Source organism: Larus michahellis, chromosome 7 (genome assembly GCF_964199755.1).
Source record: "Larus michahellis chromosome 7, bLarMic1.1, whole genome shotgun sequence".
In the NCBI taxonomy this organism is placed as follows: Eukaryota; Metazoa; Chordata; class Aves; order Charadriiformes; family Laridae; genus Larus; species Larus michahellis.
The window spans coordinates 5,487,729-5,508,655 of NC_133902.1; the positions used below are offsets into that span (position 1 = coordinate 5,487,729).

The 20,927-nt window shown below is 51.6% G+C and overlaps 3 protein-coding genes across 7 annotated transcripts; 2 read left to right on the forward strand and 1 right to left on the reverse strand.

Moving 5' to 3' along the window:
• Window positions 1–415: 415 nt before the first annotated feature.
• P2RX5 (purinergic receptor P2X 5) lies at window positions 416–15,821 on the forward strand. 5 transcript variants are annotated; one of them, XR_012588519.1, is made up of 13 exons: window positions 1,704–2,270; window positions 4,346–4,496; window positions 6,402–6,473; window positions 7,967–8,042; window positions 8,369–8,465; window positions 8,851–8,931; window positions 9,743–9,881; window positions 10,725–10,861; window positions 11,138–11,231; window positions 11,745–11,810; window positions 12,121–12,203; window positions 12,611–13,412; window positions 13,763–15,821. XR_012588519.1 is itself a non-coding variant. In XM_074596161.1 (12 exons), the coding sequence occupies exons 1-12, from the start codon at window positions 670–672 to the stop codon at window positions 12,684–12,686; spliced, it is 1,137 nt and encodes a 378-aa protein (XP_074452262.1). In that variant the 5' UTR covers window positions 416–669; the 3' UTR covers window positions 12,687–15,821. The 5 variants fall into 5 exon arrangements, 4 of the variants coding, with proteins under 4 accessions (XP_074452262.1, XP_074452259.1, XP_074452260.1 ...); XM_074596161.1 differs by lacking the exon at window positions 1,704–2,270 and adding an exon at window positions 416–686 and having other exon boundaries at window positions 6,402–6,521; window positions 12,611–15,821; XM_074596158.1 differs by having other exon boundaries at window positions 1,700–2,270; window positions 6,402–6,521; window positions 12,611–15,821.
• Window positions 15,641–16,570, reverse strand: EMC6 (ER membrane protein complex subunit 6). The gene has a single exon (XM_074596190.1). It carries the CDS (start codon window positions 16,568–16,570, stop codon window positions 16,238–16,240), a length of 333 nt encoding a protein of 110 aa, XP_074452291.1. The 3' UTR covers window positions 15,641–16,237.
• Window positions 16,571–17,137: 567 nt separating this feature from the next.
• On the forward strand, window positions 17,138–20,805 carry TAX1BP3 (Tax1 binding protein 3). The gene is made up of 4 exons (XM_074596189.1): window positions 17,138–17,255; window positions 18,447–18,566; window positions 18,902–18,979; window positions 19,208–20,805. The coding sequence occupies exons 1-4, from the start codon at window positions 17,217–17,219 to the stop codon at window positions 19,343–19,345; spliced, it is 375 nt and encodes a 124-aa protein (XP_074452290.1). The 5' UTR covers window positions 17,138–17,216; the 3' UTR covers window positions 19,346–20,805.
• Window positions 20,806–20,927: the final 122 nt, after the last annotated feature.

The window sequence follows — 20,927 nt, forward strand, 5'->3', positions numbered from 1 at the left end:
CTTACACAGTTCTGGCCTCATGGGCCACTGTGGTCTCCTTTCTCCTTCCAGAAGTTGTTTGCTTGGAGGGTTTTGTCTCCTTTGGTTATTATATGTCTTAAGACTTTTTATTTGTGCTTCGGGCTTTCACACGGGATCTTTAAGGCTGGAAGTAGTGACAGTCTGGTCTGTAGGCATCTGGTAAGGAGGAGTGGATACAATGCCCAAATATCGTTTGAGGAAAAGGGAAACCATGAGCTCCAGCTGTTTGAGTGAGAAACAGGGCTCCAGGGGGGTGTTGGGGAGCAGCCAGCGTGTTTTGGGAGATAAAGTGGGGTTGCCCGTGTGCGGTGTGCAGATAGGGAAAGGGGGGGACATGAGGAGTGGGAGAGGTGAGCAAGACCAGCCCTTCGCTTGTGCTGAGAGTCTGGGAGAAGGACTGGGGCTACCCCTCAGCCAGAGGAGCGACCGGGGGGCGTGCAGGAGCGGGGGGCAGCCTGCCCGTCGCCCAGGAGCCCCTCGTGAAAGGGCCACACGCTGAAGCCGTCGCTGGCCGCGGGGCTGGAGCCAGGGAGCGCAGCAGCCGCCGGGTTAAAAGGAGGCCACGGGCATGTTTCTGCTCTGGTTTTGCAGTTGCTGGAGAAAGGTTTGCTTCGCTCTGCAGAAGGAAACTCTAGGGATGGCTGTAGGATGAGGGACAAAATGAGGTATTTTGAGGGTAGCGTTTTGTTCGTTATTACACTGTTTGTGATTCTCTTGTGATTTGGAGCAGCCTTGTCACATACTCATTAAAAAATCTGATCCATCTGTTTAAATTTTATATGGAATTTAAAGAGGATGAAGGATAAAATTTTCATAAAACCTGAGTTCTTGAGAACGATTCTCTGAGTTGCGTAGGGCAGAGGTGTGTGTCTGGAGGAGATCACCTCACTGCACTGCCTGCCGCCTCCATAGCGTGACCCGCTCTCCTGACCTGTGCTCGAGCATGTGTCACACTTCCATACTGCGTAATCCCAAGAGCCTTCTGGTCCTGACAAAGCCCCGTGAGTTAATTAGGTGCCCAGGTGTGAACTAATGAGGTGCTCCTGCGTGAGCGCAGTAAACCCTGTGCTTTATGCCTGATACACCCCCTCATGTCTCTGATGGACTCTAATAGAGTCAGCCTACGAGCAGTCCCATCCCAGAAGAACCCCCTGGGAGACATCTCCTGCACAGTGAGGGATCCCCCTGGAACGGGCACACTCCAGTTGGGATCCCAGCTTGCTGCTGGATCTCCCCTTGCTGAGGTAGGTTAACTCTTTCAGCCAGGCTGCTGGAAGGTCCTGGCTTACTTCATTTTCCGCCTCGGAGCTCATTCTGTTCCCTCCTTAGCCAGGAGACAGTGTCCGCCTTTCCTGGTTTAAGTAACGATCGTTTCATGTCCTCGCACACGCAAATGCCGCTGTGAGACTGGGGTCATCTCTTGCGCCACTGCCTAGCAAACACCTCTCCCCTCCGTCAGGGTTAAACTGTTCCTCTCCCTTTGGTGTTTCGGTGTTCTGTATCTGTATGTGCCTAGCTCAGCATTTGCTCTGCATTTGGGTGAGACGTGATGGCGATTGATCCCTTAACCCCACACAAATTCATTTTTTAGTTTCTTAAGTTGTTGGGGCTTTTTTGGTGGGAAGATGTAGTAACCAGGCAGGTATTTTGGGTGTCTGGTAAGGACCCAAGTTCTCATTGCTCCTGCAAACGCTTAAGAAATTAGAAATTTAACCAGGTGCTTTGCCATCACGTAAAGGCTGAAGAAAATTATTAATACTTAATAGTGAGAGACTATAGCGCTGTCACCTGGGATGCTGCAACATGGCTTCATGCTAGAGCGTGTTTCACTATAAACAGCTTGTGACCGTAGGGGAGAGAATGAAGCTCAGGAGCAAGGCTGAGGCGCGGGGGCTTCCCCAGAGGATAAATTAGCTGGGCAGCAGCTACGGGAGGACCTCGTGTTAGCGCAGCTGCCGGTTTCTGTCCCGAGCGCGGCTGCCGGGAGGAGGAGACCAGGCTCTGGCTGCGAAGGGGTTGGTGTGTCGGGTTTCCATGCGGGGCACGTGTGGATAATGCGAGCTGCGGGCGCTGCCGCCTGCTCCAGCCACCGCTGCCGAGTGAGCCGGGAGCATGGGGCAGGTGGCTTGGAAGGGTTTATTTCTGTCGCTTTTTGATTATAAAACGGAGAAATACGTCATCGCGAAGAACAAGAAGGTGGGGATTCTCTATCGAGTGGTGCAGCTCTCCATTCTGGCTTACCTGGTGGGGTAAGAATCACCCTGCATTTCGCGTACTGCCTCGATTGCGTTTGCTTGCTGCCTTGTGATGAAAATTAATGTAGGATACTCCGCACACGGCGACAGCTTGCTATGCCTTAGGATTTTAATGCAGATCATTATGTTTGTTTATAGAGCTGGGTTTTGTAATGTCTAATAGACTTATATCTGATTTTTCACCTGCTGGGGATTGCTAGATTCAGCTCTACCTTCCAGATTAATGTAGGGTTAAAAATAGATCAGATAGCACTATGGCTTTGTACTGCATTATTTACGCCTTTATGTCTGTATTTGGTGGGAATGGTGCCAATCCTTAACACCTAAGGGTAACACATTAGAAACAATAGCATTTATGGCCACGGTTGCTGAGCCCTGGGACAAACCTGTCTCATCTGCACGTCTGCATGACACGCTCGAGTCTAAACGGGAGGGAACCGAGCACAAAGTGGCAGATTTCTTTGCCGGAGTGGGCTGCAGCAGCCAGGATTGTGGAGGTTGAGGCGGCGTGAAAGTCGGATGCCTTGCATTTATTTCAGAGCAGGGAGGGTTGGCGTGGAGATAGCTGGAGCACCTCTGAGAAAAGGCCCAGTTCTGCAAGAAGCTGCTCACACTGACACGTAACAAACACAGCAGTGCTCCTTGCAGGCTCAAACCTGGAATTATCCCGCCTATGTGATGCCTGTGCCATTCCTTCCTGAGTTTCTGAGGCTTTGCAGAATGTGATTTGTAAATCTTTCCCTCACTGCCTGTGCTTCTGAGTCCCTTCACCTTTCTCGCACCTCGTGTTTTCACTGATTAAATATAGCAGAGTCATTTTTACGCGCTGGGTTTATTTATAGAGAGGTGTACAGTTCCAGAGCCCGCTTTAGTTAGCAGGGCAGAGACGAAGTCTCAGCAGTCTGGCATGTATTAGCTGCTACAGGCGGAATCCTGTCGATAACGCTGCTGGGGACACATCCTCCGTCCAAGAGGGGTACAGCACGGCCAGTGACCGTGAGCGTTCAGAGACTGCCTGGGCCATACGGGCGGTTTTCCTCCCTAGGCATCTGCTGCCTTCTGCAGCCCTTTGTCCCTGTCACCAGTGGTCCTGCAGTGACTCCTCTGTGGCTGGGGGCTCACAGGGTGTCGCAGAGGTCGTTAGTGTTAGTCTGATGTCTGACTGCTTGATTACGTACCCATACCTGTTCAGAGGCTGCCTCGGGGGTTCTGGGCATCGAACCCCTCCAGATTGTTTCTTGTACATAGCCACCATTTCCTCCCGGATTCACCACAGCAAAGGTAAGGGTCTGCTTTTGAGCCCTCCTGGGAGAGAAAAATGTTGTTCTTGGGAAAAGAGGAAAGTAGGAAACTTCGCAGGGATGGGGAATGTTGTTAATCAGGTTTGTCACAAGTAGCAGGTGAAGGGCAGCGTCTGTCGGTGCTGCTCAGCCCGAGGTGGCTGCTCTCCCCCCCGCCTGCAGTAGTGCACTCCAGCCTGCATCCCTCCCCCAAAACTGCCCTGCCACCCTCAGCTTCTTCAGGTTGTTACCGTCACGCTGTATCCAGCTGAGAATATTCCCTGCAGATTCCTGTTGGTGATATTCAGTTCACCTGCGTCTCCCCAGCCACGGTCTGCGGCTGGGCTGGTAGCCTAATGGCAGGCTGCTAAAATGGGAGTGAGTCATGTGTTGGCGAAACCAACTACACTCTTCACTGCAACTTGCAAAAGCTTATATTATTTTTCATCATGAGGAGCACAGAGCCCTGTCCCCCGCTCTTTCCATCAAGGTTGCCGAGCACAGCACAGGGCAGGGAGGTGGAAAGTTTGGGTTTTTTACCCCGTGACCAGTTATTGCACCTTTCCCTGTGTGTGGTCTTGGTCCCGACTCTTTCTCCAGTGCTGTAGATACCTGCAACTTGTGTCAAAGAGCTTGTTCTAAATTTGTAGTAGCAGTTGCAGAGGGTTTGGTGTCATTGGCGTGTTTTGATTTGCCCTTGAACTGTGTTTGGCCTTGGTGCAAATCTTCCCTGGCTTACTTGTTCCCTGACCCCGCTTGCTAACGCCGCTGCCTGCTGTGTCTTTGCAGGTGGGTGTTTGTTGTCAAGAAAGGCTATCAGGACACAGACACATCCCTCCAGAGCTCTGTCATCACCAAGCTGAAAGGGGTAGCCTTCACCAACACCTCGGAGCTGGGCGAAAGGCTGTGGGATGTTGCAGACTACGTCATCCCTCCACAGGTTGGCATCACCCCACTGCTGCTGTCTCTGCCGTTCAGCCAGAACGGCCATCTTCCAGCGCGGTTGCTGGGGGAAAGGCTGAAGTGATGTATCCAGGTCTTTTTCTATGAATAAGCAGGAGGTGGGCTACAAGAAAGCAATGCTGTGCCTTCTCTTAGGTCTTTCCAGCAAATATCAAAGCAGTCTCGTCTCTCTCGCAAAGGCCCGTGCCACTTGGCAAGCAGAACCTTTGCGGCAGGAGTCCTGTGGATTTCAGTGGGACTGCTCAGCTGAGCAAAGTGTCCGCTTGCCTCCATCCCTGGGCTAGAGCAGGCGTGCACGGGGCAGCCCAGGGCGGGTGGGAGGTGGGAAGAAAATGTGGTGCGATTTGAGTAATGGGTTGCTTGAAATGTGTCTGGCTAAACCTGCCTTGCTGCTTCCTTGGCTCGGCCAAAGCGAGATGCGTAGCTGATGCCGAAGGGGAAGAGATGGCAGCAGATGTGACTCAGCACCAGGTTGGAATTGCCCAGCTGTGCTTGCCAGGGGCTGTTTGTGCTTGCCCTTGCTGGTGTCCACCACATGTGCATGGGAAGGCGTGAGGGGAAAATCAAGGTCTTGTGCTGGCAAGGGGCAGAAAGCGGTAAATTGAACAATTCACTTGTCTGTACATAAGAATAAGGGTTCACCTTCCTCCTGCTGCAGCCTGTGTTTGCTCAGACCTGCGTGTCTGTGCTCTGCGTCTCCACCAATTTTAAGTCCAAGCCTCGGTGCGAGCTGTGGGTCTCAGACGGCCGCGTGCTGTGCAGCAGGAAGGCCGGGCAGCGTGTCTGCAACGCCTCTTGCTCAAGCTGTGTGGAGGCCCCAGGACACTTAGCGGGTGGCTGGTGCGCAGACCCAGCAAGGAAATGGTGACGCTGACTGGGATTTTAACTTGTCGGATGTTTCTCCTGTGACTCAGTGGTCTTGTTGCTGCCAGGTGGCTTATTGGGAGGCTTGTAGTGTGAGTAAAGAATCCAGCTCTGCCTCTGGGCTGGTGCGCGCTGCAGTGCAGGTGTCTGGGCTGTGGCATCACGAAGCCAAACGTGGCTGGGCCACGAGGCTACAACACTGAACCCCGCACGGCTGCAGCCTGCCCCCCTGCGCCCCGGTGCATCAGCCTCCAGCAACCGCCGTGGCGTTAGACCCCTGGGGGGTGGTTGTTAAAGGGAAAACATTCAGGGCAAACGTTAACTATTTTAACTTTTTGCTGAATGTGGGGAAGGGACCAAATAGAAGCTGGAAGTGTGCAAAGAGGCTCCAGGAGAGGAGTCAGCCAGGCGTATTGGGGCTTTGCCTAAATACAGAGGAAACACTACACTGCCAGAAATAAGGGGTTTAGGGGTGAAGATGCAGTCAAGTCTCTCCTTGCATGTCTCAGACAGTCATCCCAATGGCTCAACAGAGGGATGTGTGTTCTCTCTCTTACTCTGTGTTGTTTTGTCGCATGTCCGCGGTGTTGTGCTAAATCTGCTCCTGCGCTGTGCCCTGCTGCCTTGCTCCGTGAGCACGGGCTCCTAACAGCCTGACCCTGGCTGAGAACAAACACCCACGGCTCTGCACGGGACGGGGCCTTTCATCCCTGACCGGGCACCGTGTCCTTATGGAAAAAGCTGACAAGTGCTTGTGGAGCAGCCAGCGGGGCAAGGCTCGGCAGTCCTGCTCGCCCATTTAACACAGTCTCTGAAGCAGAACCCTTAAAACCACAGAGACCCACCAGCCTCATCCAAACAAACATCCACCCAAAGGGCACTGTTGTATCTCAGCCTGTAAAGCATCAGGAGAGAGGGAGGTGGTACTGGCCTGCAGAGAGCTGCATCCTCCTTGTAACAGGTACTTTAAGAGTAAAACCGGTTTTCTAACCCTTCCTGCTTACTTTATTTATCCTAGGGTGAAAGCGTCTTCTTTGTCATGACGAATCTGATCGTGACCCCAAACCAGAGGCAAGCCACGTGTCCTGAGGTAGGAAGAACTGAGCCCCTTGGCCCCCCGACCCCTACAAAACTGGGGGTAAGAACTGACAGAGGACACCTGGGGAGCAACGAACGCAGGAAGGATGGAAGGCGAACGGTTTTTCTCTGTAGTGCAATATCTCAGTTGGGAAAATCGGACTGGTTGCTGCAAACCTGGGAGGTTCAGCTGTCTTAATTCCCAGAGGCACTGCTCATGTAGAGTCTTGCTGACTTTAGTTGAAGGTGTTGGACATCTGCCCAGATGGAGATCAGACCAGAACAGTGATTGCTCAGGGTCAGAAAAGGCCACGGGAAACAACTTTGGGGTGACTCAGCCTAGTTATGGGTAGAGGAGACTTTCTAAGAGCCCCATCCTGGGAAGGGCTGAACATTCCAGCCTTCGTTACCTTCAGGACATGGGAGGGTGCTTACTGCCTTCCAGAACGTGCCTTACGGGCCAAAGGCATGAGGTCTTTCCATGTCATATTGAAATGTCCTCTGTGGAGATGTGGTTCAGAGTGGGCTGGAGCCCAGGGGAGGAGGACACCGGCCATCCGGGGAGTGTGGTCTCCATGTAGCAGTGATTCATCTTCCACGCCACAAGCAGAGGGGTGGCCCAGGCCGAGAGCGCAGCTTGCTTGCTCAGGACGCGGCTGTCCTCTAGTGGCTGCATGAACCCAGTGTGCAGCCAAGGGAAGGGTAATTTTGATCTCAGAGAGCTTGTAGCTTAAATCAAAGGTAGGGTTATCTCTTAAGGTGAAGCACTGTGGCCTCCTGCTTGGCCTTGGTGAGTGGTAGGTGATGTCTGGGTTTTTCCACAGCCTGTCCCTCTCCAGACTGAGCAGAGCCCAAAAGCAGGACATCATGGCTGAACCGTGGTGTTGCTGGTGGCGTGATACTGTTGAGCTGTTTGCACGCGACCTGCAGTGACCACTTCAGCTGCGCCTTTTCAGTGCTCACCATCCTGTGGAGGACTCACCCCCCCATCCGCGACACTTTCTTACCCCTCTGAGTCTCATGTCCTGTCGCGGGTCTCACTTCTGGTGAGGGGCCTGGAGGACAAACCTTATGAGGAACGACTGAGGGAGCTGGGGTTGTTTAGCCTGGAAGAGGAGGCTGAGGGGAGACCTTATCACCCTCTACAACTACCTGAAAGGAGGTTGTAGAGAGATGGGGGCTGACCTCTTCTCCCTGGTGACAAGTGATAGGACGAGGGGAAACGGGTTCAAGTTACGTCAGGGGAGGTTTAGATTAGATATTAGGAGACATTTTTTCACTGAAAGGGTTATTAAACATTGGAATAGGCTGCCCAGGGAGGTGGTGGATTCACCATCTCTGGAGGTGTTTAAAAAAAGGGTAGATGGGGCACTGAGGGACATGGTTTAGAAGTGGCTCTTGTCAGGGTAGGCTAAAGGTTGGACTCGATGATCTTAAAGGTCCCTTCCAACCTCAGCAATTCTATGATTCTATGATTCTATGATTCTGTCCTCTTCTGCTTTGCAGAGTGCCAGCATTCCTGACGCCCTGTGTTACAAGGATGAGGACTGCCCGGCAGGAGAAGCAGTGGTGGCTGGCAATGGTAAGGGAAAGGTCCTTCCTCCTGCTCTGTGTCTGGTAGAGGCAGGTTACAACCCCAGAGATCTCTGATTACAGAGGGTGGAAGGGACTTTCTTTTCTTTTCCATCCTTTATTAAGATTGCCGCCTTGCTTACAGCTCTGCGGTGGCTGGGCCAGAGCACCCCGGGCTGCTCAGAGACGCAACAAGAGAGTGGTTGTTCCCACTGGGAGGCCCTTTCACAGCAGGGAGGAGGTGGCAGTGAAAAGCATCTGATTTTTGTGTGCCCTGTAGGCAAGGAGAGGAGGTGGCTGCTCCGTGTGACCTTTTCTGTGATGTCTGTGCTGCAGGGGTTAAGACTGGCCGTTGTTTGAAAGACAGGGACAGCGTCAGAGGGACTTGTGAGGTGCTGGCCTGGTGCCCAGTGGAGAAAAGATCCAAGCCCAAGTACGTGGCCGTCCTGTGCTGTTTCCAAGCTTGAGTTGCTTGGCTTGTGTGTCACTCGGGGCGGTTTCTGGGTTCCCTCTGCTTGCACCCTCGCTTGAATGTTGGCTGTTCCAGCGCAGGAGGGAGCTCCGCACGGCCCCCTGGCAGGACTGTCCCTCTGCTCCCCCCTGCTCGGCTCGCTGGCTGCCCCAGGGCTGTTCCCAGCTCCCAGGGCATCCCTCAGCCCGCGTGCTCCTCACCAGCTCCTCGCTGGCAGCGTGGGGAAGGTGGCATGGCTGGCCTAGTGCCATGGGGTGAAACCTAGCTGTTTCTAAAATGGCAAGTCCAGTTTAAACATGTGGGCAGGGTACAGATTTAAAACAGATAACAAACCCTTCTCTTCCAGGAAACCACTTCTTGCCAGCGCAGAAAACTTCACTGTTTACATCAAGAACTCAATCCGCTTCCCCAAGTTTAAGTTCTCCAAGTAAGTGCAGGTGCTCGGAGATCCCCCTGTCCTCTCCGTCACAGAGCCAATAACCTCGGTTTGCTCCACTGTCCTCCTCCTGCCCGAGGGTTGGGGCGGGGAGGTGGATATTCCCTCTTCTGTGGCGCAGGGAGAGGCCTTTAGCTTCAAGGAAGCAAGGAGATAATGAGGACTTGGAGCTTCTCAGAGCACAACTGGGATAAAACTGTCCTTCACCAAATGAGGTCTGTGATGGCTCCTACAGCGTGGGGTGCGCCAGGGCTTCTAAGGCAGATGGATCTGGCCACCAGCTAGTGCATAGGCAGGTTCCCAAGCTGCTTCTGCTCCCAGATATTCCTCCTCTTCCATAAAAATGAAGGTGCCTGGACAAGGCTGGGAAAACGCAAATTTAAAAATATTTGTTTGCATTTGCTGCTACAGTATGAACAAAATAAAGAAATGTGGACAGGAGCATGCTCTTGCTATTCTCCAGGCTCAGCTAGGCATTGCTGGCATCTTTGTTCTCTTTCCTTGAGAGAGCCAGGTGGCCCTGGAGCACCCTGGCCACCTGCTGCGTGTGAGTCTTTTCTTGAGCCCGGATTCAGGTGGCCTGGTGCCCGTCTGGCCTGGAGGTCATTTTTGTGTGGCAGGCTGCTTTCCCTGGGCCAGCAGTGGAGAGGCTCGCAGGGTGACAAGGCTGGTGGCAAGGTGCCATTTCTGTTGCGTGTGAGGGGTGTTGGAGAAGGCTCTTGTCTCTGCAGTCTTGGTGGCACAGGCTGTGCGGGCAGGCAGAGAGGGAGACAAGGTGGATCTCCCTCTTCCCGACATGCAGGATGAACGTGCTGGCAACCAACAACGAGTCCTACCTGAAGAGCTGCCGCTACAGCATGGAGCATCCCTACTGCCCCATCTTCCTCCTGGGAAACATCGTCCGGTGGGCTGGGAGCGACTTCCAGGAAATGGCCTTGGAGGTAGGAGCCCCTCGGGCTCGTGTGGCTTCCCAGCTGGCCGTACCGCTTGCTGGGTGGCCGTGAGGAGAGGCACTGGTGACTGCCCAGGGATCTGCCTCCTGTCCAGGGAGCAGTGGAGGGATGCTGGTGCTTAAAGTCGCACTGGTCCCTTTTATCCTGTCCCCAGGGAATGGGAGGCAGGGCCATGTAGGCCCTCTGGAAGAGGTGATTATCTCAGGTCAGTTATCTGTTTTTCAGGGCTGCCCAAACGGCTGCTCTGCCAGAGGGGTTTCTTTGTTTAATTTCAACATTATTACACCATCAATTTAAACACAGAACTCTGGAAGGCCGGTGGGGCTCCTCTGCTCAGACAACACCCCGGGAGGCTTCCCCTGCGGGGAGCAGACACATTTCTGCATGGAGGCCTGGGGCTGCAGCCCCAAACAGGCTGCGACCCGGTGTGCGTTGCCCAGGGCAGGGAGATGGAGCCAGTCGAGGCATCCCGGGAAGCGTGGGGTGAGAAGAGCGCAGGCTTCACGCTGGCTTCTGCACCTGTGACCCTCATCCCTGCATAAAAGAGCATCTTCCCCATTGAAGTGCGTTACAGCCACTTAAATTAATGCAATCAGTGTCCTGGCTGGACAAACCTCCTCCTCGGCACAGGGACAGCTAGGGTTGTGTGTAGAATAATGTGACGAATACAAACTGAACTCAGCCCATCCAGAATGTGTGTGCTCGTGTCTGTGACCAGAAATGCAGCTGTTCTTGTCCCCGGGGAAAACTTGCCCAAGCATCTGACAAACTTGAAGACAAATTAATTGATTTAAGCTTAAAAAACTCACACTGTCTCTCTCTTTCGTTAAGGGTGGTGTGATAGGAATTCAGATTGAATGGAACTGTGATCTTGATAAAGCCCCTTCTGAATGTAATCCTCACTATTCTTTTAGCCGGCTGGATAACAAGTTTTCAGAAAAGTCCGTCTCTTCTGGGTACAACTTCAGGTGAGTGAAGAGGAGAATACGATGCAGTACCGCAGTCGGGCTGAGCTGGTTTGACTCGCAGATGCTGGAGGTCGGGGGTGAAGTAGCACCAGACCGTGCCCGGCGCTGCCCCAGCCAGGCACGGGGCTTCAGTGGAGGGGGGGAGCCACACGCCTGTCAAACTAGAGCTGTTTGTGGTCGGGGAACGGATCTGTTTGAAGAGAGAGAGGTGAATTCAGGTGGGTTCTTGTGGGGGGGGCAGATGATGGAGTTAAAATTGGCATTGTTGTATTCCAGGTTTGCCAAATATTACCGGGACGCTGAGGGGGTCGACTACCGGACGCTCATTAAAGCGTATGGGATCCGCTTCGATGTGATGGTGAATGGCAAGGTGAGGTGCCAGGGCAGAGTATTTCAGAGCCTGGAGAGAAAAGAGGTGGGGGACGTTTCTCAGTGGAAGGAGCCTCTGGGACGAGAACAGCCTCTCTGGCTTGTGGTAGGAAAGGGCTCCTGCTGTTCATCCAGGTGGAGCTGACCCTATGTAAGAAAGGAGATGACCTTGCGTGCAGAGGAGTCCGCAGCCTTTCTACCTAAAACCAGGCTCGTGTAGAGTCCGACAGAAGTAAATATGCCCCAGAGCCTTGTTTTCCATGTGTATGCTCTGCAGAAAAAAGAAACCTAATCCAGGGATGACGCAAGCTCAGAAATGCAGCCACGGACAGTTGGATCCAAGACACACGCAGACCTTTAGCCTCCAAGATCGTTCACTGCAAATCTCCTGTGGTTGCGCCTGTTTGTTGCTAACGCAACACACCCACAGGCACCGGGAGCTTCCCCCGCGTACACCCACACCCTTCGGTTTGTTTCTCAGGTTGTTCTTTCACCAAGTTCTTTTTTCTTTTAGGCAGGGAAATTTAACATCATTCCCACCATTATCAATATCGGTTCGGGGCTTGCTCTCATGGGAGCGGTGAGTGAGTGGATTTTCTTGAAGGGACGTGTTGGGGCCCAGGTCCCTCGTTCAGCTGTTACGAGGGTAAAATGGGACGCTTGGTTCTGCAGTAGAGTTTTTGCTACTCTGCTCATCGGGGGTGTGCCTGTCTCCTGTCTTAAAGCCATTTATTTATGTACCGTGTAGTCTAAATACCCCTAAGGCTACATGGAGCATGAAGGGAAATGCAGCTTCTACAACTTATTCTTAATTAATGCTCATTGCTAACGGGAGCAGAAAACTTCCTCTTCTTCTCTAAAGATCAACCCCAAGTTCTTTCTGTTTGCAGGGAGCTTTCTTTTGTGACCTGGTGTTGCTGTATCTGATTAAAAAGAGTAACTTTTATCGAGGCAAAAAGTACGAGGAAGTAAAGTAAGTGGGCTTGGCTTTGGTGTTTAAATGTAATGGCTTTAGTTAGGACTGACAGAAATAGAGGGAGAATATGGGAACACAGTAAACATTAATGGCAAACAACAAACAAAGGCCAACTCCAAAGGAGTTTGGCCAAGTTCCCCCCTCTCTCCGTAATTCATTGCTGCAGTTGCTGGGGAGCAAAGGGACCTGCTGTGCCATGGGGGAGCTATAACTGGCCTCGCACTGTTGGCCCGTAATGACCAGGGATGGAATTGGGGCAGCTCCAGAGCCTCCTGAAGCTGGGAGCTGGGGCTTCAGCTGTACGGAGGGTGGCGGCCTTTGTGACAGTCCTGCTGGGAACCTCTTGCCCACGTTGCTCCTGCAAGAGAAACAGCCTCGTCTGTCACCTTTGCTTGTTTCCTCAGGTCCAGTTCCAGGAAATCGTTATCCAGCCCCACGCTGAACGGGAACCAGAGCCCCGACCAGCTCGGTGCACTCTAGGCACAGCGATGGGTCTCCAGCTGGACTCGTGGGCCAGGAAATGACGCAGGTGTGGAGTCACACCAGGACTGGGTGGTGGAGATACCCCAGATCAGATCTACTGGCTGTCATCGGGATTCCCAGAGGGAAAAAAGTCCCTTAAAGACCACCCTTCTTTCCCTGAAATGTTCTCTGGTATCCTGAGCTTGCAACAGTGTGCCAGCACTATGGATTTATAAAAGGATTTTATAAAAGGAAAAAGAAGGCACCGAATGAATGTTTTTATATCTATTGATAGATAGATCTGTACCTACATCCATAGCCAGCGTTATCCCAGGGCTGTGCTTCGCTTCCACGTGTGAAGAGCCGTGCTGTGAAACGCCACTGGCACCTTGAGGAGGGCTGAGGCTCAACTGTCTCCTGCTCCACTGGCTTGTGGCCACCGCTTCCAGCCCTCGCTCGTGTTACCTGCAGGATCAGCTGTAAAGCAGCGGGATGCTCTTGTCGGGAAGTGCAAGGAGACGCAGCATTTCGGCAGCCCTGAGTGCAGGGAAAGGGGATTATTGTCCTACAACGCCCGTCACAGTGGGGGCGGTTACTCTTACTGCGCTGCGTGTCACCGTTAGGGCTAGAAATGCTGCTCCTCTGGGAAAAGCCTTCGCAGCAGCAGCTGCGACAAGGTGCTCTGCTCCTCTCAGGAATGGCAGGAGAAGGTCCTGCTGCAGCGATGAATGGAGGATCCGTTCAGCCACGGCTGGGTCCCCGGTACGTCACCCGCTGCCCACCGTCTCCATGTGCAGGTGGCCCGGAGAACCGAGACTGCAGAGCACGGAGCAGGTCGCAGCAGGCAGGGAGAGGGGTGTTTGTGGTTGAGCGTGGGGGGAAAAGGGGGTCAGCGCACTGGAAAGCAACGTGGCAGTGGGAGGAATCGGCACAGGGATGGTCTTAGTTCTCCCTCCTTTGTTCAGCGCCTGGTTTCGTTTGCCCAGGATTGTCCTTTTTGCATCACTCACCAATTGCTCGCGGTGGGGAGATCCGGACGGGGAACTTAACGCCTCTGCTGTTTTTTGCAGTGCCCTGAGCTGTAGGGTGCCCAGCCTGCAGAGACTGAAAAGGGGAGCTCCAACAGGTAAAACAGATTTTGCCAGGTTCTTCCACATACACCAACAGGAGGAGAAGTTAGATGGTTGTCCACTACTTCAGCACTCTGGTAACTTCCAAGAACTACAAGTGCTTCTTTGTTTCTCAATAGAGAAATGAGTCTCATTGCTGCCCATTTTGTGAATTTATGTTCATATGGGGATGTAACTAATCTCAGAAAAGCGCTTCTAGAATATCATTGTTTACTTTTAAGGTTTGCGTTTGCTTGAGCTGACAGGAATATTTGAGTATTTTTGAAATATTAGTCCTTTCATTTAAGGCTTCCACCCCGTGGCTTGGTACAGACTGATCAGAGTGTTCTGCACATGCCGCCAGGTCGCCGTGGATCAGCAGCCACCGTGACAAACATTGAGTGTTTCTGTGCACTCCCTGAATATCGAGATTTAAAGGATTCCTGCTGCAGCGTCCTTACGTACTGCCAGGAGAGCTGTAGGGAGGGTGGTGTGACAGAGGGCGGCTCTGCTCGAGCGTCACACACAGCCGGACCAGGCAAACTGCACTCACTCCGCCTTAACTCCTCTAAGGTGGTTACTCTGAGGTACAGGTTGATTCTAAATTAAAACTCACCTTTGTTAGTGAACTTATTTAGGGTAAGCTGTGTACCTTTGCTATAAGTGCACCCAGAGCCTCATCTCTTCATGCCCGAAGTCTCTCCTCTTGCAAACGTGAGTTAACGTGTGTAGAACCGCCACGCCAATAAAACAGCCCAGGCTTCTGCCTGCCAGAGCTTAATTCTACTTGAGTAATTTCTAGATGGTGAAACACGTGGTGAACCCCACAGGTGGCATCAGGCTAAGGCACAACTCATGGAGACGGAGTATTCCACTTGACAAAACAACATCCTCTTGTTAGATGACAAAAGCAACTTCCTGAATTTAAGTCTTCAGGGGCTTCAGGCCTCCAAAATCCCTAGAAAATTTCCCTTCTGTTTAACATGCTTCCCACAACCATTGCTGTTAATAAAACATAATCAGATTCCATCTCAGGAGCTTGTTTCTTTGACCTTTCTTTTTCCTTCTATTTAACGTACAGCAATAAAATTTGTCCCTTTAGGGCAGTGTTCTCCAAGTCTCTTCTGTAAGGTGTGTTCTTTAGGTTGCACCTACCGCTTTCTCTTTGTGACACATGCTTACGCTAAACAAGTCAATTAAGTGTTTAGAAAGTATGTGAACAGTACAGGTGTATAAAACATAGCCATTAATGGGTTAACAACTGCCAGTTGTTTTCTGATGGGGTGAATCCGTCAAAGCGTACAGTACTGAGGCAATTCAAACCTTGATCGTCGTCTTCCCCCAAAAGGAAACATCACTGAGGCAATGTTTATAGTAGCAAATCCACCTTTTTTATAACACTGCATTTCACCAGAAATTGATTTTTCTGTAAAATACTTTTAAATACAGAACATGATGTTGTAAAATCTTTGTACAAAGAAAAAGGGAATATCTTACAGCGTTCTGGTGAAGCAATGACTGATTCAAAGAACAGAGTTACCCGGATGGAGCAGTGTGTGTTTGTAGAAGAAAATACAAAACCCAGTTGTTGTACAAGAGTTCAATTACTACGTTCAAATGAGTCTACAAATGCTACGTTTGCACAAGCAGGTCAAGAGCACAGATACCGCCTGGACGGTGGGCGATCATTTTCCTTTCTGCTCCTGCCAGAGACACACGGAACCACAGCAACGCACTGTTCGGTTACAGACAATGCCAAGGGGCTTACAGGTGTGTTCAGTACAGACCCTGCACTTGGTTGGTTGGTTGTGTTTCACAGGACACGACGGTACTAAAAAGGAGCACAGTGTGTGACATGCGAGAGCATGATTAAATACAATTATTTATTACTCTGTGTATGCCAGTGACAAGTACCCGTGACAATGCTGTTTATTGATAGCGTGTATATATAGCAATCGTGGAAGTAATGTTTGCACTAGCAACTCAATTACATTTCTGTACCAAACCTTTACATACACTTAATTACATGCTACTGTGCAGTATATCCTTGTGTCAGTGGATTATTTTTTTAAAAGTGCTGCTTTCATCAGTATTTGTGCGTAAGGACAGGCAGCAAATCTAGAAGGGACTGTAAGTGGTGCGTCTTATCCAAAACGCAAAGGATACAAGTAACTACATTAACCAAAACCCACCGTTGTGCCTGCAATTAGGCACAGAAGTTATTCCTTAACCACCAGACAAATATTCATCGAAAGCATCCAAGTGGTGTTTCACATTCAGTTTAATTAGAACAGTACTACTGATTCATTTGTACTTGGACATAATTTACTGACAGTATTAACAATACAAGCGATGAACAACGGTTTAAAAGGTAAGCTGGCCTAGTTGTGTAGATGACTTTTGGCAACAGTCCTCCCGCTTCATTAAAAACCACAGCAGCTAACATGGCTCCTAGTTGGTTTAGTAGACATGAACCATGCCGTACAGGAAAGTCCAGAACAGGACATATGTGAAGAGCCCTCCTATAAGCCCCCCCGTGAAAAGCGGCCTTCGGGATTTAAAGTACTTATTCCACCGCCGTCCGGCTTTTAACACCAAGAGCACGGAGAGGAGGACGGAAGCCAGGAAGTAGAAGATGAAGCCGTGCAGGCCGGTCAGGCCGAGGATCCCCGCCGTGGCGCCCGACAGGGCCGAGACCGACGTCCGGCAATAGTCCAGGATGGCGGCGTTCCCCCGCACCGCCGCTTCGCTGATGAACTGCGGCCCCTCGCGCTTGGCCACCACCGCGGCCATGGCTCCCAGCCGGGTTCGGGGACCTCCTCTCTCCCAACGAGACTGAGGTAAAGGAGACACAGGCTATACGGGCCGGCGGGCGGACTGGCCCGGCGCGGCCGAGGCGGCGCCTCCCGCGGGGAACCGGGCCCGCCGCACCGACCCGCCGGCCTCCGGGGCGGCCGCTGTCGCAAGGCCGCCCTCAGGTGTGCCCTTCCGGAGCACGGCAGGAGCTCAACGGCCCTCGGCGGCGGCGCGGAGGCCCCTCCCAGCACCGCGGGGCCCTCCCGCCTTGCCCCGGCCCCTACCTCTCATCCACGGCGGCGCGCTGCTCCGCGGGACCCTCTGCCGGGCCCGACCGTCACGCCTCACACCCTGCCAAGGGACACCACACCACACCACACCCCGCCCGTCACCGCCGGCCGCCCACCACAGCCGGGCCCGCCGCGCCGCCCCACCGGGCCCAACCTACCGCCACCCCAGAGCCTCTCACCACCCCGCCGGAAGCTCCTGTCAGGCATCTTGGCGCAGGGGCCGCCGGGAGAGCGACCTGACTTCCGGCGCACGCTCATCCGCTACGGGCGGGGCGGCTCCCGATTGGCTGGCGGCGGCGGGTGGGCGGGTCCGGGCGAGGGGCTTTTGTTCGGGCGGCGGCGGCGGCGGGGCCATGGCGTACGTGCCGGGACAGCCGGTTACCGCCGTGGTGGTGAGACGGGGACGGGGACGGGGACGGGGACGGGGACGGCGACGGCTGGGCTGGGGCCGCTGCAGGCTGTCGGCGGGCGGAGGGGCTCTGTCACGGGGGCTGTCAGTGCCTGCGGCGGGCTCGGCCTGCAGCCGGGGGGAGGCTCCGCCGGTCTGAAGGAACAGGCGCAGCCGAGGGACGCGGGCGGGTTAAGCACCTGCTTAGTAGGGCTTTTAATTGCTTTAATCAACAGAGAGCGCACGCAGGGGTCGCGGCTGTTTGTGCCGCTGGTTATAGCACTGAATTTAGCCGTGTTTCGGGTGGTGGGAGCGTTGACCCGGCCGCGGGCGGGCTGTCCTCCGGGCGCGGGCTGTCCGGCGGCGTGGGGGAACTCAGGGTCTGACAGGGTGTTCGAGACGAATCACAGAATGGTTTGGGGTGTGAGGGACCTCTAAAGGCCATCCAGCCCAGGCCCCTCGATGAGCAGGGACACCTAACACTAGGTGAGGCTGAAGGACGTTTTCAGCGATTGCTGCCTCGGTTAAGGCTGTGCCTATTTATCTTGGCTCAAGAGTGGCATTTGTACCGTACTTAGATAATGCGTAAAGCTCATTAGACATCTGTGCTCATCAGACAGTAAGGAACCTGCCTCTGGATTACAAGAGTGCGTTGATAACTTATCTTAAAGAACTGGCCTAATAATAGGCTGTTCTTTCCCCTGACAGGGCTAGGCAGGAACCCAGGCATGTGGATGCAGAGCAAGATGAGTTGTTCGGAGTGACTGCTCCTTATCAAGACATGACTCATGTTTAAAGAGACCTGCTCTGTTTTCCCTGGTTTCTCCTTGTATCTCTAGGCAGTGGTAAAGCACTGAGTAATTAAGGAGCTTGGCTGTACCATGGGTGAGCTCACAGATGGTTTCCTGTCCTGCGGTCTTGTGGCAGGGCTGGATCAGGTCACAGCCGACTGTTAACACCACGGCTGTGTGTCACCAACAGCCAGCACCACACGATAGTTGTGTGCTGCCGCGGGGTGTAGAGCTCTACCTGCAATCTGCGCAGGGGTGACAGATGGCTCTCGCTCTGCCCAGGCTGGGATGCAGCCTCCTCCAGCAGACTTAAAGCTTCCCTGAGAGACAATCTAACTGGGACGCACTTGGGACTTCTTCCAACGATACCAATACTCAGCTATTTTATCTTTTTCTCTTTTCAGCAAAGAATTGAAATACATAAGCTTCGGCAAGGTGACAATCTGATTCTGGGATTCAGCATTGGAGGTGGCATTGATCAGGATCCTGCTCAGAATCCTTTCTCTGAAGACAAGACCGACAAGGTCAGACGCCCTTTGTTTTCTATAGCGAGTCCCTGCAAAAAGCTGAGCCTGCCCAGCAAGCTCCGCTCACTCCCGTCTGCATTCTGTCCTCTCACAGAGTTGGCTACTAAAGTTACTCAGTGTCCATGTTACTGTTCACTATTACCATTAGTACCATGTTACTAAGCTTGCTTTAAGTTAGCTCTCCCCCTTTTCTATTTTCTAACATGCATAAACCTGTCTTTAACTAGAATCCTGTAGTATACTACAAGTTATTTTTGCTCTGTCGGTAGGATAGCCCATGTGTATTTAATGCTCCCTTATTTAGTAAATGAAGACTTAACTTTTTTCCCCAGGGTATCTATGTAACAAGGGTGACAGAAGGAGGCCCAGCAGAAGTTGCAGGACTTCAGATTGGAGATAAGATCATGCAGGTAAACACCAATATAAGACAATTACTAACACAGTACTAGGTGTACACTACAGAGAAGGTTCTGCTGGGGAAAATACTGTCTTCTGGGTACTTTCCAGGACAGTTTGGGGGGCTTATAAACAAAACATGAGCTGCGTCATAAGCATATCTACTACCTAGTTCTGACAGAACTGTTACAGGACAGCTGTGAGTCCGTGCATTTGCCTCATTTTATGTTTTTTTCCCCTAGGTGAATGGCTGGGATATGACAATGGTGACCCATGACCAAGCTAGGAAGAGGCTGACAAAAAGGAACGAAGAAGTGGTGCGGCTGCTGGTGACCAGGCAATCTCTGCAGAAGGCTGTGCAACAGTCCATGATGTCCTAATCAATCATCAAGTTGGAGAAGGGTTGGGGGGGGATACATAAACTGATATCAAGTAAGGAAGCAAATGCTAGACCTGAGCAGGTTGTCTGGAAGGAGTGCATGTTCCTAACTGTGGTAAACACTTTTTTTTTTTTCTTTCCTTTCCGTGGTGTAACTGGCAGTAGTAAAACTCTAGTCCCCTCAGCAGAGGGCTTCTCTAAAGTCTTCCCTGCAGGTACATGGTAAGACTTTATTATAGTCACAGCTTTCAGGAGGACAGGACAAATCCTAGTTACCTAAGGAAGCAACTGGCAAAGCCTTAACTTTGACAGGATTCTTTTGTAGCACAAAAGCTTCCCATTTTAAGAGGAAATGTTTCTGCTATGGAAGATAAGAGGCTTTGCTGCGCTTAACCTTTTAGAAGAGAACTGTCTGTCCTCCCATGCTGTCAAATTAAAGTACCAGAAATAAGAGTTGCTTGCTGCTGTGGGGAGGAGCACTGTACTAATCCCACGTTGTGCGCTAGCTACACAGAGTATGCTGAAGAGTTTGGGGCATTACAGTTTACTGCAAAGATTCCCTGTGCAAAGCAGTCTCTTCAGACAAGAGGCAAAATAAGAAACAACCAAGTAACAACTAATTAGATCAATACCTGCAGAGTTCATAGACACTGCAGTTAAATTTCACTATCAGAGCAAGACCTTAATTCTCCTTGTTCCCAAGTAATTTCTAACATCAAGTGAATCATATTTAAATGAAAGGAATGTGGAGCAGGAAAGAAAACACTGTTGCTGAACTTACCAAAAGAGCTGCTCGTATCTGTAGAGTCTTCAGTTCTTCATTCCACTTCTATCAGACTTGAAATGGGAGGGGTGGATTTTGGTCTGTCTTCTAGAAGACTTTGCTTAAATCACCAATTTATTGGATGGATGAATATGCCAGTAATTTCCAAAAGTGCCTCTTGACCAAATATAAACTTCTGGTAAGATACTAAGTTGTTTAAATCAACATGCCACAGGACTTAAGATTCTTGCTGCAACACTAAGTTAATTATCTAGCATCCTAGTGGCTTGTTAACCAGCTAGCTTTACAATTATCCACAAAACCTGGAGTTCTTAATCCCCTTCAGCTGATTTATACATATCTATACTTTCCTTAAACAGTCTTCAGGTAAGCTGTTGTAAATAGAACATGAGGAGGTGGCAGACTAACTTATTCAGTACGTTACTGCTGTGCCATGTACGTATGTTGTGATTAATGCATCTCAGACTGTTCTGTACGCACCAGTGGATGCCTATTTACCATTTTTATATCTACGGAATTACTACAATACTGCTTTTGACTTTTGTAACTTAAGAATTCAGTGGTAAATTTTAAGGCTTTCAAGTTGAAGTTATTTTTGTTACTATAAAGATACACTGCTATTTGTACTGCTATTTCACTTGATTTTACACACAATAAAACAAAGTTGGATTTCCTGAGCTGTTCCTCCTTACATTTAAGAATGCCACCTCACTCGAATGCCTCCAGCTGATACCTCTTTTCTGGTTTGAACTGGATTGTGGGCTACATCGACGCAATGTTTAGTGGTTAGTGAGTTCTG

What these genes read in the sequence shown, in the direction of transcription:
- P2RX5 (XM_074596158.1), top strand. Translation starts at nt 2,134, where the DNA reads ATGGGGCAGGTGGCTTGGAAGGGTTTATTTCTGTCGCTTTTTGATTAT. An exon ending in CCCAAGTTTAAGTTCTCCAA is followed by an intron (nt 8,932 to 9,742) that starts GTAAGTGCAGGT and finishes CCCGACATGCAG; the next exon opens with GATGAACGTGCTGGCAACCA. An exon ending in TCCAGGAAATGGCCTTGGAG is followed by an intron (nt 9,882 to 10,724) that starts GTAGGAGCCCCT and finishes TCTTTCGTTAAG; the next exon opens with GGTGGTGTGATAGGAATTCA.
- TAX1BP3 (XM_074596189.1), top strand. Translation starts at nt 17,217, where the DNA reads ATGGCGTACGTGCCGGGACAGCCGGTTACCGCCGTGGTG. An exon ending in AGCCGGTTACCGCCGTGGTG is followed by an intron (nt 17,256 to 18,446) that starts GTGAGACGGGGA and finishes TTCTCTTTTCAG; the next exon opens with CAAAGAATTGAAATACATAA. An exon ending in CTGAAGACAAGACCGACAAG is followed by an intron (nt 18,567 to 18,901) that starts GTCAGACGCCCT and finishes TTTTTTCCCCAG; the next exon opens with GGTATCTATGTAACAAGGGT.
- EMC6 (XM_074596190.1), bottom strand. Translation starts at nt 16,570, where the DNA reads ATGGCCGCGGTGGTGGCCAAGCGCGAGGGGCCGCAGTTCATCAGCGAA.